This window comes from Arctopsyche grandis, chromosome 5, assembly GCF_051622035.1.
Source record: "Arctopsyche grandis isolate Sample6627 chromosome 5, ASM5162203v2, whole genome shotgun sequence".
Classification (NCBI taxonomy): Eukaryota; Metazoa; Arthropoda; class Insecta; order Trichoptera; family Hydropsychidae; genus Arctopsyche; species Arctopsyche grandis.
In genome coordinates this window covers 11,604,793-11,625,681 of record NC_135359.1, presented here as the reverse complement: position 1 = coordinate 11,625,681, position 20,889 = coordinate 11,604,793, and the positions used below count along the sequence as shown (strand labels likewise).

Sequence of the window (20,889 nt, the reverse complement as noted above, 5' to 3'; positions counted from 1 at the left end):
AATTTTATATCATTCGGCGTTTAATACACGATCAAATGATTTTTATATGTAATCACAATAATTAATATTGCATATTTTTCATTATTTTAACTTAAAACACCCATTTTTAACTAGTATGTACATATTTATTTATTTAAAGTTTGGACCATTGTAGCATTAAAGGAATTTCTAATGCGCCACAATGGTCAAAAATATAACAGAAAAGAAACAAAATAATAACTATAAAAATTAGAGATGACAAAAACAAAACATATATACACAAACAAAAATACATTTAACGCAATCATAAAAACAATAAAGCATTAAAATAGTCCAGAATATGTCCAGCACAGTGAAGTAAGTGTTACATGCGACCTTTTATAATATCACGGAATGTATTAAACGTCTACATACATTAAAAAAATAATTAAAACCAGAAAAATTACGAAATGTATTGAGAAAATCTACAATTTGAAGATAATTTTATTCAACGGCACAACAATTTATAAACTTGAAGGGTTTCATAATTTCACAAGTTGGAATACTGAGCGACCCTACAAAGTCCATTGCTAATTTGATTTTACGATTGGTCCCTGTTTACTAATAAGCCGTCTGTCTAGCTATTGCTAACCGTTGTTGTTTGCAGTTAGGGCTTCATTTGGTTATCACCGAAAGAATAAATACATAGTTTGTTAGTGAATTGTATCGCGGAAATGTTCAGAACTTATACCTGAATTTACTGCCTACGCTAAGTATTAATCTGAAATGTCGTAGAGCCTGTTTTATTCAGTTGAGTTAACTTTTAGGCATCTTAATCATTTTTATTGTCTTTGTGGGCTTGAACCATTTGACGCGATGAAAGTTTGCCACTTACTCTGAATGTGAAATTTGAGCGTTGTAATTTAATTTCCTCAATTAAAAATATACAGGGACGTGGTTTGAATATTTGGATTTTGTTATTTAATATAAAACCCAATAATTGCCCAAATTCTGAATCAAAATTTCAGAATATGTTTATTTAAAAATTAAAATATGATTTTTTTTTAATATAATATTTGTTAATAATTGTAATCTTTTTTAATATAATTTTTTTATAGGTTTAATTTGCCTAATTTTTCCAAGAACAAAAAAAAATTGCCACAGCGTCGTTTTATATATCAATTTATAATCTCATATTTTTCACCGTTCAAACTACAGACTTACTCTACTTGCTTATACGCATATATATTTTTAATCTATCTATGTACATACTATATATGTATGTAGTAGTTAGAGCAATAGTTTATTTAGCCTCGAAAGAATTAGGTGAAAATTAATTCACAATATTGAACATGCATATGTATGTATATTATATGGGTCTACGTGACGAGACAGAATGTTAAACGACGTAAAACGCAAATATCGGAAGGCAAAGATCGAAAATCGAAAGATCTTGAGTGAGTATGTACGTGAGTATGTACCGTTTACCATGCACCATTTTTTTTGATCTTTCGACTCAAGATCTTTCGATTTTCGATCTTTGCCTTCCGATATTTGCGTTTTCTGTCGTTTAACATTCTGTCTCGTCACGGAGACCGATATTAGATATGTATGTACAATATAAAAATACTATATATGTATAATATAATTTTAGAAACTTGAATCTTTGATTATAAATTGTTTTTCAATTAGATTGACTTATTTTTTAGCATATACGTACATAGAAATAAAAAAATATAAGTTTTGTTTAAGTCATTGATTCATTTCATATTTTCATATCCGGGGTATATCCTCAATATACCCAATATATCGCGCGCTCATATTACCATTATTAACCTATGCTTCACGTGTATGGATTAACGCCTCGAATACTAACATTTCCAAGCTCCAAAAATACAAAATAAATCCCTAAAAATAATTTATAACACAACCATATATACTAACTTGAAAAAACTGCATGCCATAAATAATATTCCGTTAGTTACAGACATTACTAACAAACTAACCAGTAGATTCTATGACAGATTCACTAATAACCATACTAACACACTTGTGAAGAGTCTCGGTGATTACAACAAAATCTCTATAACCTTCAGGTATAAACACAGATTACTTAACTACAATCTGCTTTAGATCGTCGACTTAAGATAATCTGCATTTATAAGAATTGTAATTAGGTTCTTTTTACTGTTATACTGTACATTAACATTAGAATAATATAATACTATGATTACTAACAAAATTAAATTAAAATTGTAAAATATAAAATGATCAGTAGATCAGTAGCTATTTAAATATATATAAGATGTATTGCGAAAATAATTTAGTAATAATAAAAAGCATTTAAAAATCAAAATTAAATATTTTCATATCATGTTTATATCGATATGAATTAGGCATACACAATTTAGGATGTGCTGAATTTCACTAAATATTTTCGGCCGTAATTGGTGCACTCATGTTTATAAAATAAAATGAAACAAAGTAGGTAATGTTAATGTAACATTAATTTAATTTATTTAAATAAATAATCATTTGGTGCGTCGAACTTAATGATGGACGGCGATGACTGGGGAAGCATGAACGACGGGAATGGTCCTGATGACGGGAACTGAGTGCTTGACAAGCGAGCTGTGAGAGACGGCGACTGGAGCAGCATGGACAGCGTGGACAACTGGAGCAGCGTGGACAGAGTGGACGATTGGAGCAGCGTGGACAGAGTGGACGATTGGAGCAGCGTGGACAGAGTGGACGATTGGAGCAGCGTGGACTGAGTGGATCAATGGAGCGGCGTGGACGATAGGAGCATGCACTTTCACGACTGGAGATCCATGGTGGACGACCGAGCTGCTATGGGACACAGCCACTTTAGGGACTGCTACCACGGCTGGAACGGAGTGGATTGAAACCACGGGGGTGATTACACCAGCGGCAGCTACGGCCAAGAGGGCTGAGACTACTACCTAAAATAAAAATAAAATAAAAAAGATGAATATCATTCATAATATAAAAAAAAATTATCCACCATCTTTTAGATGGTGGATAATTTTCTGGTTATAATGGTTAATAATGGTTTCGACAATTTTCTCAAAATTGTAAATACACTAACCCAAGAGTGAAGTAAAAATATATATGAGAGATAATAAGAACCTATAATGCAAATTTTATAAGATAAAGTGTGAGAACGATAAAGTTATAGGCGTTTAAACAATTAAAATCCAACAAGACGAGTGCGTGGTGGCAAGTCAAAAAAATAAGGCAACTACCTATTAAGAGGGTTGTATACCCGAAACCTTAATTTTGTTGCCGTTCCATTCACTTAATATTGAGTGAATGCGACAATATATGTATATCAATATATACATATATATTGAGTGAATACGACAGTTGCGCCTCGACTAGATAATACGTATTTTAAATCGAAAAAACGAGGTTTCGTATTCTCCAGTTTTCTCCTCCGAAACTGGATCAATTTAAAAAAAAATTCATCATCGGTATTGGAAAGATATTTTCTATGTTTGTGTGCTCGTATATTTTTAAAAATCAACCGTTAAATAAGCACGCTGGACTCTTTTCGTGGGTGTAAAAAAGAGGTGATTTTATAGATGTTTGGCGGCTCCTAGCACCTATAAAAAATAATTAATCAAAAAAATAAAACAACAGAAACATGCCTATGGTAGATATCCATAGCATATTAAAAAATAATTTCTCTAGTGCCATAATTGAGAAAGGGAGAAGTGTAATACGTTTGTATGGACAAGGCGCTGGTGTCCAGCCCTTAAACATCACCGTATCCAAAAGTATCACAAAGTTAGACGTGATTATTATGATTATTTTTACCATCGAACTATAAAAATGGATTGAAATTTCTATCGTTTACCAAACCGCGCAAAATGGCAGTTTCAAAACGATCGGAAGACTATAGGTATTTTACCTCAATCGTTTGCGAAGTTTGACGTAAAAGAGTCTTGTAAAAAGGCACATTTTGTAGTAAAAATCCACTTTTAATCAATTTCATGAGTTTCTAATGATATATAATTCATTCAAAAGTTTGTAAGAAATGTGAATTTATTTCAGCTAATGTATATGTACATATACAGTTTATATATATTATAATGAAAAGTAAAAAATTTAATCTCATTTTCAAAAATATGTATCAACAGTTTCACAAAATTTTTACTCTTTTTTTTAAAGTCACTTTTTAGCACTTCAATTAAATATGTACTTTATTGATATTGTATTTTAATATGTTTAAAATAGATCAAATAAATTTTTAATTTATTATGAACGAATCATTTATGCACAACTCCTATTATAATATATGTATTTCAATTAAAATTAAAATAAATGTGAAAAAAAAGAGAAATTTATTTATTTTTTTGATAATCTTCGATTTTCCCTAAAGCAATGTATCGAATCACTTACGAGTTTGAACATCTTGAAGTTGTGGGGTTTTGACGGTTCTGTTCGAACTTGTGTGTTTGCTGGAGAGCAACTGATGTTTTCATTCGGTTAACCCAGTCTTTTTATACCAGCTCCAGCCTCCAGGTAACCTTCTCAATCTTTTTTTCATCGCCTCGTTCAAATTTGGCAACAAGATGGGCTCGGAGAGATTCGTATATACTATATACATACATATGTGTTTGAGTCAATGTCGCTCTTGGCCAATGTTAGGCCAAGAACAAGACAACTTTTCGAGCTAGTGAGCTCACGGCACTCGACTATTATCAGGTTAACGACTTTTTTTCTCGGCTGCATGATCGATCAGATATTTTTTGTGATGACTGTGGATTTCCTAGTGTGTGTGAGTCGTCTATGTATAATTTTATTCATATTTCATATTTAAATTTGAGCTTACAAGGATTTCCCTCTATGCAGCCATATATTTAAACACGCAGAGAAAATTATAGGGTTTATAATTAAGTTAATACGGAAATTATATAAGAGATTCATAAAAATTTAGCCATCCTTATTCGTGAATAATATTCACGAATAGCCAAAGCAGTTCAATGTCCGAATAGTGTGCTTCGAACTCTACATGCAGTACGTATGTCTATACCTACGTACATATCGAAGATTAAAAAGGAACGAAGAATATAATGGTTTAAGCTTAGATGAATAGGTATAATATAACTGGATAACAGTCTTATATATAGTAACAAATATGTATAATAATATAATTTGGACTTACGAAAAATCGTTCAAAAAAAACTAAAAATATTATGTATCTACACGTAGGTATTTATGTACTTAAAAAATCAATACCACATATATTTCTTAATAAAATTTATGACATTTGCCTATATGTATGTATGTATGTACATATTTCATTTTAAAATAATTAAATAGTATCGTATTAAAAACAAGTGATAGTGAAAGGTTTATTAAATAGATTGAATAAAATCGTTAGTATATCGCAATTATTAATCCGCATCAATAATCTTAACGTTTTTACGTGAAGGGCTACCAAATACAATATTTGAAGTCGTGGATGGAATATTTGTCAGGACAACCTTTCTGGTTAAATTAAATGAAGCAGCAGCAATATTGAGGTTCACTGCAATCAACTCTTTACTTTTGGTCGAAGAATTGAGAAGCTGGCATAGCAGCTTCTGCAGTTGAAGAATTGACGTGAGCTGGCCACGATTGAAATGAATTTATTCTGAGTATAATCTTTAATGCTACTGGTCAGACATGGATATTTGTGACTCATTTTCTATTAGAGTTTGCCAATTTATCTGATTTCATTGTTGAAGCGGTTCCTCCATCAAAAATTGACAAAAACCATCCTACCATCCAATATTTTAATTTGATGTCCAAAATTTATTATCTACATATAACATAGATGTCTTGCTAAATTTCTTTGTATTATGCTTATATATCTGGTCACAATTACGCGTTAGCGGTTTAGTTTTAGTTAGTTATTCTACCTATATAATATCTCTGTGGCTAATATGATAATAAATAAATAAATATGTGTAATTATGGTATTTGGTACTTACGGGTTTGGTGCAAACGATCGAAAAGCGCCAGACAGATTGAACCACAGATTAACTGGATGGCTGCTTTAAACGCAATTCTCGACTTCATGAATGAAAAATTGCACATCAGATGACGAGTAACCTTTCGATGTGCACAGATGCAATTATTAAAATGGTAATTATTAAAATTGAGTTGGATCTTTCTGGGGAGTTTTTAATAATTTAATAAGGAAAAATTCGGAACTAAAGTATCAGAAGCACAGAACGTATACAGGGTAGGTATGTCGGGACTTCGGGTAGATTTTGCTTGGTGTAAGTGCGAGCAGTGCGCACGCATAAGGTACACGTGTCGTTAATCTGTGGTTTAGTCTGTCTGGCGCTTTTCGATCGTTTGCACCGCATCGGGTACTTACATATATAAAAAATAATCATATGTAAGTGTCACCTTGGGCAACTTGTAGTGGCACCTATGGTCGGGATTAATATGTAATGGATAAATAAAAGAAGAAAAAAATATTTAGAAACTTTTTTTGTGTCAATATTTTAAAAAATGTTGTAAATACGGCATTTTTCTATTTTTAATAAATAAATTAATAAATATTTCATTTACTATTTACAATTATCTACATATTCATACTAATTTTTTTCGTTTGACTTAAAAATATTTTTTATACGTTCTCTTATTTTATTTGATTATGAGCCTAACAAAAACGATTATGTATATTTTCATAGCAATTTTTCTTTAGACAATAATTTTGATACACTAGCGATTTCAGAAGTTTTTTTTTACGCTAAGCTTTCTCAATACATAAGTATTGATAGAATAATATCGGTAAAATTTGGGTATGAGCCGTGAAGGATTAAATCATTCTTAAGCCTAATATTAATTTTAAATAAACACTAATTTTTTAATCACTGAATTTTTTTTAATGTTGTAATTTACTTAAAAGTGTTCAATAGCAGATATGCTTCTAACTGAAACATTCATGTCTTATTGATTTTATTATAGAATTAGAAGTAATTTCTGAGAATTTTAATAATCATCCACGGCGTTGGCTGAATTTTCATAATCATTCACGGTTTTAGCTGGATTTTCATCAACTAGATATCTTTTGAGAACGAATAAAATTTTTCAAGAATGATTTTGTCAGTGTATCTGATACTGGCAATATTATATTTTAAGTACTAGTATCACTTTATCAACTCTATTGATTGTCTTTTCTAGAATTGTTTTTTTAATTATTGTTTTTGTATATTATCTCCGAAAATTACAGAGTACAAACTTGTTATACATATATAATATATACATACACACATACATACATATATGTATGTATGTGTGTAGCTGAGCGATCACATGAGAAAACGCTTCAACCGAATTGATTGCGACTATTTTCTCGTAACATCCGAGACTGAATATTTTATATGTACATATATATGAGCTTCATAAATAATTCGATTACAAATGAATGAATCGTTTAATACTATGGGCGTAATTTTAGCCACCATTTCATTGCCTAATATTATATGTATTAGCACATTGATACTAGAAATTATATGGTGTGATCTAAAGAAAATATATTGATCCTTGTGCTGGAATTCAAACCTGTTGTAATAAATCTAATAGCTGAGAAATACGAGCTTGACAACAACAATCGAACGCAGCTCATTTAAATTTTATGTAAAACATTATATTATATTTTATGTCAACGACTTTGATTAATTAACGCTAATTAACAAAGGCTAATAATTATTTGTTTTTTTTTTTTCAAAATTTGTTCTAGATCCAATTTTTCATCTTTTTAATAAAGGAATAAATAGCGTCAAAGTTTCCTTATCATATATTCAATATCGGTTTCCGTGACGGACCCGAATGTGAAACTCCCGAAAACGCAAATATCGGAAGGCAAAGATCAAAAAAAAAAGGGTGCATGGTAAACGGTACATACTCACTTAATTTGCGCGAGCAGGATACAAACAGGAACAAGAGGAACAGGCTTTTCCTCCCGTATTAATGTGCGCGCGCAGAATACGGGAGGAACAGCCATGCACCCTTTTTTTATCTCTCGACTTAAGGTCTTTCGATTTTCGATTTTTGCCTACCGATATTTGCGTTTTCGGGCGTTTCACATTCGGGCCCGTGAGGTAGACTCATTCAATATATGTATATGTATTTATGTAAAAACATACATACATATAAGTATGCATACAATGTTTGTGAAAATTGAATTTTCCATATCTTTCAAGGTGGATTTATTAATATTGACAAATTAAATGTGACTTTGTACAGATTCCAATCATTTTTCAGAAGCCTCAAAAGATGAATGAAATTATCAATATATCATTCAAAAGATGGGAAAACCAAAGTGGATTAACTTCACTTTGTTTATTTTGGCGAAAAAAATAAAATATTGATTAGGTTTTTAAATAAATTTTATTTTGAAAAATATTTATCCGGTGTTGCACGAAAGTCCTAATGATGGAGAGAAAGGACTGGAGTTCCATGGACGAAGTGGGATCCGTGGTGGACGACTGAGTTGCTGTGAGATACTGGTACGGCATGAGCGTGCACCAATGGAGCGGCATGGACTGAGTGGACGATTGGAGCAGCGTGGACTGCGTGGATTGGAGCAGCATGGACTGCGTGGATTGGAGCGACCTTCACGAGAGGAGTTCCGTGGTTGACGACAGAGCTGCTATGAGAGATTGAGTGAGACAATGGAGCAGCATGAAGTACTGGACCAGCATGGACTGAGTGGACGACTGGAGCGGCGTGGACTGAGTGGACGAGTGGAGCAGCATGGACTGAGTGGACGACTGGAGCAGCGTGGACGAGATGGGATCCGTGGTTGACAACCGAGCTGCTGTGGGACACAGCGTGAGCCACTGGAACTGAGTGGACTGATACCAATGGAGAGATTACTCCAGCAGCAGCCACGGCCAAAAGGGCGGAGAATACAACCTGTAAAATAAGAAAAAAATAAATTATTATAGGAAATCACCAATTCAATGACTATTAATTTCAAATACATTTATAGAAAAAAACTTTTTTATTAGAAGCTTTGAATGAATATTTTTTTCATTGAATACCAATTTTCATTTAATTGAATAATATTTTTTTTCAACGAACTATTTTTAATAAATTTACAATTAATTATAATAGATTGGAAAAATATTATTTTAATAATCCCATGATCATTAAGTTGTGAAAATCTCAAGTTTCGATTCACAGTGAGTCCTTATGATATTTTCCAATTTGAAATCGAGTGTTTTTCGTTTCGTATCAAACATTTTCACTTACAAACTTGTACATGTTTGAAAGGGGTTGTGTTTTGAGGAAGCTTAAGTTCTTGCACGAGTACTGCTTGTGAGCAACTGATGACTGTTAACCAACTACGAAGCCTTATATACTCGAGCGATTATATTGTCGTTGTCCGTTTTGTTTTTCGACATCGTACCCACAACATCTCAAACATTCTACTTTTCGGAGAGGAAAATCGAAAAAAATCTGCACTTACACTCGCATCGGCATATTGTACGTTATTGTGTAACAGATTCAATGCCACCATTGATTCGATACACACACATGTAATGAACATTTCCTAGGTCGTCTAGGCGGTTACTAAAACACTTTAAGAACCTCTGATTTGCCCTCTCACGAAAGATCAAGGATTCGATTCCGTGAATGATAGGATTTCGTGTTTGCGTGATTATTATTGTTATATCGACGATGATTCACGGCCGATGATGATGGATATAGAATATACAAAAAACATGAAAATTATCTTAGTATAATTGCAGATACGATATAGTGCAACCAACACACAACTATCTTAGAGAAAAGCATAAAAATCAATAGGTAAACATGAAGAGAAATAAAACCAACCCCAAATTTATCAAAAAGTTTCTTTCTAAATTTCAAATCACACTTACGTGAAATCGATATGTTCTTAAATTCGGCGCTTTTTTAATTTGCCGAATTATATAATTATTATGGTTTCCGGTGTACGATAATTCTCTTATAGCTTCATGTTTACACATACTTGGTTTTTATAACATTTGTGATTATGTTTATATCTGTTTTGATCGTTTATACGTATACTGGCAATTATGATTTAGCTTGGACAATTCACTAGTTCTCCTTGATTGAACTTTCAATCGGGTGACAGTTGCCGTTTTTAAGCGATAATTTGTTTTTGTTTGTTATTGTTTTGTTGTTGACAATCACTACCGTGAAATGTACCTACATATATGTACATATATATATATATATATATATATATATATATATATATATATATATATATATATATATATATATATATATATATATATATATATAGAAGACCTGCTATAAATCGCCCACTACATATATGTCGGAATGCGGTTAAAAGCGCAAGCTATTAAAAGTAGTAGTAAGCTTGTGGCATAGAATACAGCAGAATATAATAATATTTTTTTAATTATAAAATTAAAATTAAAGTATTTATGTCTTTTTTTTATTACCAGCCAATACAGTTAAAGCAAATTTTTCGACAACGTACATATGTATGTATGTATGTGTACAAATGCGTGTGCGAGGTATTCGTTGCGTCAGTTGAATGACTGTTAGATTTGAAGGGTTTTTTTTATACTCTTCCTTATTTTTGTTTTGTACGCAATTCCGCATAGACCTTCACCAATTCAGTGTCAGCAATTGGCCGCCTATAAAAACAGTCCAAAATCACTGTGTTGCACAGTGCAAGGTTACTATGATTTTTCGCCATATGATAAACGGCTAAACGTGACTGGGAAGTTGTTGCCCTGATCTCTCTCTCTCTCTCAAGTAGTTGCATATTTTCCATAAAGTTGTAAAAATAACAAAAAAATACGCATTGACCCATATTACTGAATATTACGGATATTTTTTATGAAATGATCAGTTCTAGAATGTCATTATAATAACGTATACTATTTATAATCATAACTTTTTGAGTTTAACCTCTTTTTAGTAGAAAAAAATATTAATTTAAATTTAAATAGCTTTTTAATTAATTATTTTTTTTATTTTGAAATTGAAGTTGATTTTAGAAGTATGTAGATATTAGGGTGTCTGTCTGGGTCAACCCGGGAGAAAAAATCCTGGAATCCACGGTTTTTTTTATGTCCCGTGTCCCGGGAATTCATATATCTTATCCCCGGAATAATATTTTAGTCAAAACTTTCTTTAAATGGTTTAATAAAGAATGTATATCCTACGATGAAACTATTATGTATTGTTGATTACACAAAGGAAGAACTATTTTAGATTCTGATGAAGTTGAGATAATTGTGTATTTGACGATGAATTAATAATCAAATAAGAAGTTATCAAAGACAAAACTACAAAATAACGTAAATAAATATTACTTCGACTTTAAAAAATAAATGAAAATACAGATAATTTGAAAAAAATGAACAGTTTTTTTTCCATTGATGGAAATATTTGTGCCAAATCTAGAATCTTGAGGCTTTCGGATTCTTATTTAAATATATTAGTATCATAAAGCAGGTATTTCAAATTAATTCACTGTTATATGTAATTACTTAATTACACTTTTTCCAGTTAATACATACAAAGATATATTGTTTATTTTACTTTTAATGTTTAAAAAAAATTTATTAAATTGAAAAAAAAAAATTTTACATCAATTTATTTAGCCCGATGATTTATTTACATTTTGGCCTAAGGATGAAAACCAAATGAAACCTTCTTTTTAAATAAAATAAATGCAATAAAACAATTTCATATTCTCGGAAAAAGATAATTATTTAGGATAATGACTCATATGTACATACATATGTATATGACAATCACTTTTATATACATATAAATAATCTCCAATAGTACATCCTTAAAAGAGTAACTCAAAAATATAATTTGAATATATTTAGTTTATAGAATACGTATGTATGTACATAATAATAGCAAAATTTTGAATAAAAATTATTTTCAATACACACCACGCCGTTGATAGAAAACTTGGGCTGTGGAGAAACAATAATTCTGGACTTTTTTGTGGGGAGGGGAGTTATATTTAATAATTTTGGAAAAATTGAATTCCTTTATGTATGTATTATTTTTAAATCAAAATCAACACTATCTATAGACCTAAGTTGTGTTGCAGACAAATTTTTTTCAAAGAAAGTTAAGTTTTTGTTAAAAAAAAAGTCTTTCTAAAATTAAATAGACTTCAATGTGGGATTTTCAGCAGATTCGTTATTTGCAGTCGGTTTTAATAAATTATTGATTAATGATTTCCTCCGGAATCCTAAAATGCCACAGGCCTCTCCACCCCCCCCCCCCCACCCCCTTTTCGCTTACCCTGAATACACAATATGTACATTTAATACATAGAGAGTTGAGTGAATAATTTTAAAGACATTCCTAGTAAACTTCAAGTGTACAACAACGTAAGCATACAAAGTATACAAAGCTTTACGTATTTGAAAATAAATTATATTCATATAATAAACAGATAGAGGAATTTAGAATTTAATACGTCGACAATCCAGACGCAATGTTTAATTAAATTTTGCTTTGCAACCCCGAGCTTTCAATTTGCGAACTCGCGGGGTGGAAACTTGAACCCCGGGGCACAACCTTTCGCCTCTGAAAACACCACTTCAGCGAATGCCGAAATCATTCAAACGTGATGCGTTAACGACAATTCGACAAGACAGTTTCATCTCGACGCACATAAGCGGATTACGACTATCTCCGAAATTTCGCAACTCGGTACGTAATTTTCGCAAGTAGGTAGATTCGTCTCTTCGACTCGACCGCAAGGTTAACCGCCGGGCATCTGCGTTGTTTAAAAATCATCCCGATTTCATTATGCAAGTTGCTCAACATGGCTACGTCGAGTTGTATGACATACCTTTATATATAATACTAGCTGTATTACCCGGCTTCGCTCAGTGTTTATAATATAAACCGCTTAAACATGACTAAGCTAATTTAATTAAAAAAAAAAAAAAAATTTAAAAATTTAAAAAAAAAATAAAAAAAAAAATTAAAAAAAAATAAAAATAAAAAATCAAAAAAAAAATAAAAAAAAAAATCAAAAAAAAAATTTAAGAAAATCAAAAAAAAAAATCAAATTTTTTTTTTGCCTTCTAGGGCTTCGCCCTCGGCACCCCCCTGAGCCTTTGCCTTCTAGGGCTTCGCCCCTCCACGCCCCATGAGCAATTGCCGTTTAGGGCTTCGCCCCCATGATCAGTTGCCTTTTAGGGCTTCGCCCCTCCGCGCCCCCATGATTCAAAGCCGTCTAGGGCTTCGCCCCCCTTAGTTAATGCCTTTTAGGGCTTCGCCCCCCGCGCCCCCAAGATTAATTGCCGTTTCGGGCTTCGCCCCCCTTAGTTAATGCCTTTTAGGGCTTCGCCCCTCCGCACCCCCATGATTAAATGCCGTCTAGGGCTTCGCCCCCCCTAGTTAATGCCTTTTAGGGCTTCGCCCCCCGCGCCCCCAAGATTAATTGCCGTTTAGGGCTTCGCCCCCCTTAGTTAATGCCTTTTAGGGCTTCGCCCCTCCGCGCCCCCATGATTAAATGCCGTCTAAGGCTTCGCCCCCATGATCAGTTGCCTTTTAGGGCTTCGCCCCTCCGCGCCCCCATGATTAATTGCCGTCTAGGGCTTCGCCCCCCTTAGTTAATGCCTATTAGGGCTTGCGCCCCATGAGGCTGGGCCCCTTGTGGCGCCCCCTTTTGAGCCCCATGGGGCTGCGCCCCATGAGGCTGGGCCCCCCGGGCCCCCATTCGGGGCCCCACGGGGCTGCGCCCCTTGTGGCGCCCCCTTTTGAGCCCCATGGGGCTGCGCCCCATGTGGCGCCCCCTTTTGAGCCCCATGGGGCTGCGCCCCATGAGGCTGGGCCCCCCCGGGGCCCCACGGGGCTGCGCCCCTTGTGGCGCCCCCTTTTGAGCCCCATGGGGCTGCGCCCCATGAGGCTGGGCCCCCCGGGCCCCCTTCGGGGCCCCACGGGGCTGCGTCCCTTGTGGCGCCCCCTTTTGAGCCCCATGGGGCTGCGCCCCATGAGGCTGGGCCCCACGGGGCTGCGCCCCTTGTGGCGCCCCCTTTTGAGCCCCATGGGGCTGCGCCCCATGAGGCTGGGGCCCCACGGGGCTGCGCCCCTTGTGGCGCCCCTGGCGGGACCCCATGAAGCTACTCGCCTTGCGCCCCCGCGGGGGTGAATCCATTGAATCGAAAAAAACAAATCGGCGCCCATGGATCGAAAAAAAAAAAAATCGAATCACGTGTTCGATGACGTCACCGATCTACGGACGACGACGACGACGACGACGACGACGACGACCAAGGATACATACAAAGTCTCTTTCCAAATTATAGATTAGATAATATAATACTAGGTTTCGATACAAATATCATATTTCCTTTTAAATGACGGTTCGCGTGTAAAAGTTGAACGGGTTGCGTAAAATGTAACGTGAGCGATCGTTTGTGTAATTGTCGACATGCAGAATGAGCTAATATATGTACATATTCTATATAAAATTATAAATATAGTATTGTAATGACTCATGTCAATGTCTATTGGTTGATAGCTTGAATATATGTATGTATTGTTGGTTAAATATGCTGACTAAAGCAATCATGCATGGCTTAGTTTTTGTGTTGATCTTTAAAATGCGTTTTTGAATTTGGAAATATTCTTTAATTTCAAAATATTGATTTTAATTTTGATTATCACTTATACGAATTGAAAATTTTATCTACATATATGTATATGTTCATACATACGAGGTAATTTTATTTTCATAAATCCTATCTTCAGAAACCATTAACGAAATCATTATGAATACATAGTTTTAAAATTGATTTAATACTTTCTTTCTTTGTAGTCAATATAGCGATGTTGTTAAAATTCTAAAATAGTCCAAACTGGACACTATGTACGTATGTACATATATAATAATTTAGAATCTAATTACAATATCTAAATTTTAGATATTGTATTTTTAACTTTTACTTCTACAAATAATTACAACAATATTGAAATAGATTAAAAGTTGTTAGTGTTTTTTGGGATGTAATAATTTTCTATACACATCATATGCATAGACATATTCAGATTTTCATTAAAATACTTGCTACACACATATTATACATACATATATATCTACAATATTAAATGTCTACACATCTAGACCAAACGCTAGATAAGAAAATAAATAAATATTCACTGACAAAAAAAGAAGTAGTTTTTGATAAACGACGAAGCCTAGAACGATTTTCACGCACGAAACATATACTACGTATATATTTATAAATTATATACATATAAATGGAACAAAAGCATTTTCAGAATTGCTGGGAAAACTGAAGGAAATTGCGAAAGCACTCGACTAGTCTGACATGACCCAAAAATGTTCGTCTCAATGTTCATAAAACAAATATACAGAGCACTCGTAATATTTACACGAAGAGCTCTTTTTGATTTTTTTCCTCAATCTCTCGATTAATATGGGATTATATAAATTCATCAATGTGTCGTATGCAATTCTGACGTTTATTGCACTATATTAATTACATTCATAATGCGTTTTTTACGTTTCAATATAAAAAAATCGTATTAAAAAACGAACTCATTCTCTCAACCTTGATTTGCGTTCGTTCATTATAATTTCTCAATATTACATTTACCAAAAATTCAAAGCAAAAAAAAAAACACAAACACGATGAACGCACTTAAATATAACTAACATTATAGCAAATTTTAAGCATGTCAAAGAAGATTCATTCTTCAATTAATAAAGATCTGTACCAAAATTATATTCAAGGAATATGCAAATCTACCATAGCACATAGACAAGGGATATCTCACATATAACGGATAAGTTGCGAAGCTTTTATGACTTTCGTAAAACAAACTGTGTCAAAGATATTCATTATTCACTACTCGCACAGCGAATTATTACGAAAGCTCTTCGAAAACTATACATGTAGTCTATACATATATTTTGCGAATTTTCCTAGTTAAACCGTGGAAAGTGGTTGGGCAAACAACCTCAAACTCGACTCAGAAACGGGTCAAGATATTGTCGATACGAGAGCATATAAAATCCGCCTCATATTATACGATTATTATAGTCTTGTATCAATTGTTACAAACAAGTTGTTGATAATTGCGCAAGTCTCATAGGATATGACTGAACTCTGAGAATGGCATTATAATTAGTTGGCAATGTAATAACAGACATATAAGAATCCATTTGACAATCGTCGATCTAAAGATTGTTAAATTGACATAAACGAACGAAGGTGTCGATGTCGATAATGATATGGATAACGAGATTGCAAACTTGTTTATATTTGTTGCACTTTTTACACGGGCAATGCATTTATTTAGATGAATTTTTTTTAAATAATTTTAAGTACACATGAAGATCAAAAATGATAAATAAATACGTAACCATGTAATTTTTACATATATATGAAAAATAAGTGACTATATCGATATGTATTTAACACTTTGATTCACTCTATGAAAATAAATTGCAATGTGATTGTAGATTTTAGTGTTAGTTTTGAATGTAGCATAATGAATCCGCACAATATTATGATGAAGTAACTCTATGTATTTACAATAGAAAAAATTCTAGTTTTATGCTTACATCTCCAACGAGCTGTAATAATTACGTACCTTGCCTAATGAGCTGTATATACATAATTCATTCTATATAAACAAAATCCATGCGTTCTCAAAATAATGATGATATTTTCTTTGATATTATAATTGGTGCATAATTCTTAAAAATTTAAACCACTAAATTCTTAGAAAGAACAAGTTATCCATGAAAAGCAATTGAATAAGCGCCACTCAATTGGCAATAATGTCATGTCAAGCAATTAATTATTTCCCTCCTTTCATCGCTAATAAAATCACATGCCTCAAGTGATTTATTCAAAACATTGCTCGCAATACCTAATACCGACATGATAACATTAACATATGTATGCGTTTTAAATGAATGAATTTGTTTACGTTGAATTAATTTAAAATTTGTAAGATTTCTCTCACATATAGGCGGGTTTTGATCTGATTTCACAATTGACAGGTTAAGGTGAATCAGTTAAAAGTCAGCTGATTCGTAAAACTCGTTTATCGATAAAAACAATAATAATAATATAAAGTAAACCAATCGGCATATGCGTTTCTTTTTAATATCGTTTTTAAAAAATGTACAAATGCATATTCAAAATCGATTTTGTTTATTGTTTCAGATTCCTTGCAATATGGTGGCCGCTCAAATGCCAGATCACCAAAAGGCGAGCCCGTCTCATGATCGTCATCATCTGGGTCATCGCCCTAACCACTACAATCCCATGGGCCCTTTATTTCGATTTAGTGGTCATATTCAACGATGCCCCTGATACTAAACTATGCCTTGAAGTATGGCCAGACCACCTAAACGGCCCTCTCTACTTCTTAATCGCCAACTTTTTGTTTTGTTACATCTTGCCGATGATCCTTATCTCCATGTGTTACATTCTCATATGGATCAAGGTCTGGAAGCGTCACATTCCAACTGACACCCAAGATGCTCAAATGGAACGAATGCAACAGAAGTCCAAAGTGAAAGTCGTCAAAATGCTCGTGGCCGTCGTAATTCTCTTCGTACTATCTTGGTTGCCGTTGTACGTCATATTCGCAAGGATAAAATTCGGAGGAGACATTGAACCTTGGGAAGAAGAGATTTTGCCTATTGCGACTCCCATAGCTCAATGGTTGGGCGCTTCAAACTCATGCATCAATCCGATACTGTACGCTTTCTTCAACAAGAAGTACAGACGAGGATTCATGGCTATAATGAAGAGTAGGAAATGCTGTGGAAGACTTCGTTATTATGAAACTGTGGCTCTCATGTCTTCCAGCACGTCCATGAGGAAGTCGTCCCATTATCATCATAACAATACTCAGTCGTCTATAATCAGTCGTCGTTCTCCACCTGGACAAGATGGCGCCGCAGTTTCTTTCATATATAACAACACAGGAGTTTAAATCTTTTGGCATATAAAAAATTCTGGATTCCCATTTCGTACACCCGTTACAAAGGGGTGAGTGGTTGAGTTTTCAATGCAAAAAAAATCAACCCTAAAACAAAAAAGGTAGTAGACAACTGGACTACCTATTGTCCAAGTCGCATATACGGTAGCGTGCTTTGTTTAGGTGTAACTTTGCACGTATAAATTGGTGTCAGATTATAGATAGAAAATATGAATAAATATTAATAAAAAGATCAATGGATGGATATAAATTATCAAAAAGATTAAAAAAAAAGTCACAAATATACTATTTGCATAAGAGCATAAAATTTACATACATAAATAAGTGTTGAGATTTTAAAAAATTGGTCATTTTCAAGTATGTATTAAAATACTGACTTTTAATATCTTAAATATAAAATGAGAGCATTTTTTTGATCATCCGAATGTAAAAAATTCCCAGAAATACTAAAAATAACAAAAAATTTTAAATTTAAAATTTAAAAAATCTTTAAGGATTATTTACATATTATATATTTTTTTAATTTGATGGGTATGCGTAACGCACATAAATGTCAAACATACATATATACATATTTATATTTATACTGTATGCTTATCGAAAAATTGTGTCCTAAAACATTTTTTAAGTAATCCAAAAAAAATAATAAAAAACAAAATACATTCATACATGAAATGGTTATTAATTAATAATTTTTCGCTTTAAATTTTAATTGAAATCTATATAAATAAATATAAATAGATTTAAAAAAAAAAGATAAATACGTAAAGGAAATATAACATTCACCGCTAATTTAATTCATCGGACCATGAAATATTTAAATTGCTAATTTCCAATTAAAACAATAAAAAGGGTAATCGAGTGATAAATATGTGTGGGCTTTAATTCTGTTGAAAAATATTACATGTATATTAAAAATACTCAAATTAATGAAATTAAAAATATTCTATTATTATGTCAACTTAAGATAATAAATTTAACGCGCAAATAAAGTTTTAGTATAAAAAAAATAAATATAGATTTATTTATGCATGATCGTTTATTTAAATATTAAAAGAATGTCGCAATGTGAATCAAAAAATTTAACTTATTCCAATTGAATTTCTTTTAAATATGAATCAAACATATTTACGTAAAATTATTTTTTTTATATTTATGAGAAATAATGAAATTTTTACATGTTATATCACTGAAAAATTATTCCAAAGCTTTCACTATTTGTAATAATTATGCGTAAATGTGATTTATATATTTTAATAATAAATGATAAAATCAATTTACATTGCAACAAAAAAATATTTTAAAAAACTATGATAAAGTTCGAAAAAAAAATGTACATTTGTAACTGAATATATAATACATAGCTTGATTTAGTAGGCCAACTATTTCTAACCCAAAAATATTTATATTGTAACCAAAAATATAATAAACATATATTTTTTTGAAATATTTTCAAATGTTTTTTGTATTTGTAGATGTTTTTTAAAATGTATGTAGATTTTTTCTTTTCACAATTTTAGGTGTGCTTCTTTTAGTGTTTTATTTTTACATGTGTTTGTGTGTTTGATGTGAATAAACGTTTATTTTAGCACAAAGAATCTGATGCTATCACATATTTTTAGAAAGAAAATATTATATCCTATATATGTATATATATATATATATATAAATATATGTACATAAAGTTTCAATGTTTACATATGTACATGTACCTAGATTTTAGATTCAAAAATTTGTATAAAAAAAATTTGCATTTATAAATTTAATTAAAATTTGCAAGTAATATTGTCGCTTGTTCAAAATATAATATGTATGATATTCAAAAAAAACTTAATTTTAAATATGAAATATTAACAATTAATATGTGTGTCATTAGAAATTATATAATTAAATTATTTTATTTTATTACGTTCGTTTCTATTATTAACTTTGTATAGTAATAATATTAAACCACTTAAATTCCAATATACATAAATGATATTTAGAAGTTCTTAAATCATTTGCTTCTTCGTTTTCGAAATGTAAATTTAGCTTTTTTTGGTGTTTAAAGTTTAAGTGTATAGTATTCAATTTAAAACTTAAGTAATTTGTATAATATAATATATAGAGTTACATATATAGAGTTTCAATTTTAATATTCGATTCAAGAAAACAATATTTTCTTTAAAATATTGTATTTATATATTATACATACATACATAAGCATAAAATAAATTTTGAAATTGTATACTATATAACATTAAAATTTTTCACAACTAAACATTTTTTAAATGATCAAAAACTTTTTAAGCGCTATTTGATATTTAAAAAAATAGTAAAATGCCCGCACAATTTACATACATACATACATTAAACTATCATCAAAGCTATTTTAATTTTTAATAGTCAACTGCCAAATGTGTCGATAGCCATCGAACAAATTTAACAAAAAAAAAAATAGTATATAAGTAATATTTTGTACTTCAGCAAGCTCTTTTATTTTTAAAAAAATTCCCGGACATATCTCTTGACCAAAATTCTTCATAACTATATAGTCCTTTTTTAAAAATCTGAAAACTTTTTAATTTTTATATATAAATACATAAAAAATTATGTTGCTTTCGAATATTAAATCAATTTTTATTATATATTATATAAAAGTTAATTTCATTCAAAATAGATTAAATCTTATTCTAAAATGTATATTTTTATATTTACTAAATGTGAATTAAAATTAGTACCATATACATACATACATAAAACTTTTTTTTAAATCAAAAGGCACACTAATGTAAATTCCTATTTTCTTCATTTTAGATTAAAAATTTAATGAATAAAATTATAATATTTAGTACTCGTTAGAATTTTTAGTAAATAGTATGATAGCAAAGCAAAAACGAATCACAAAGCCGTCTATTATACATACAT

General features: G+C 31.7%; 2 protein-coding genes across 2 annotated transcripts in view; one reads left to right on the top strand and one right to left on the bottom strand.

Annotated features, from left to right (window-relative positions):
- LOC143912321 (neuropeptide SIFamide receptor-like) overlaps positions 1 to 17,976 on the top strand; it is an 89,485-nt gene extending 71,509 nt beyond the window's left edge. Inside the window, exon 3 of the mRNA XM_077431604.1 lies at positions 17,199 to 17,976. Within this exon, the coding sequence (XP_077287730.1) occupies positions 17,199 to 17,976 (778 nt within the window). The remainder of the gene's footprint in view (positions 1 to 17,198) is intronic.
- Positions 8,357 to 9,303, bottom strand: LOC143911719 (uncharacterized). The gene is made up of 2 exons (XM_077430729.1): positions 9,241 to 9,303; positions 8,357 to 8,901 (listed from the first exon to the last, which is right to left on the bottom strand). The coding sequence occupies exons 1-2, from the start codon at positions 9,250 to 9,252 to the stop codon at positions 8,413 to 8,415; spliced, it is 501 nt and encodes a 166-aa protein (XP_077286855.1). The 5' UTR covers positions 9,253 to 9,303; the 3' UTR covers positions 8,357 to 8,412.
- Positions 17,977 to 20,889: the final 2,913 nt, after the last annotated feature.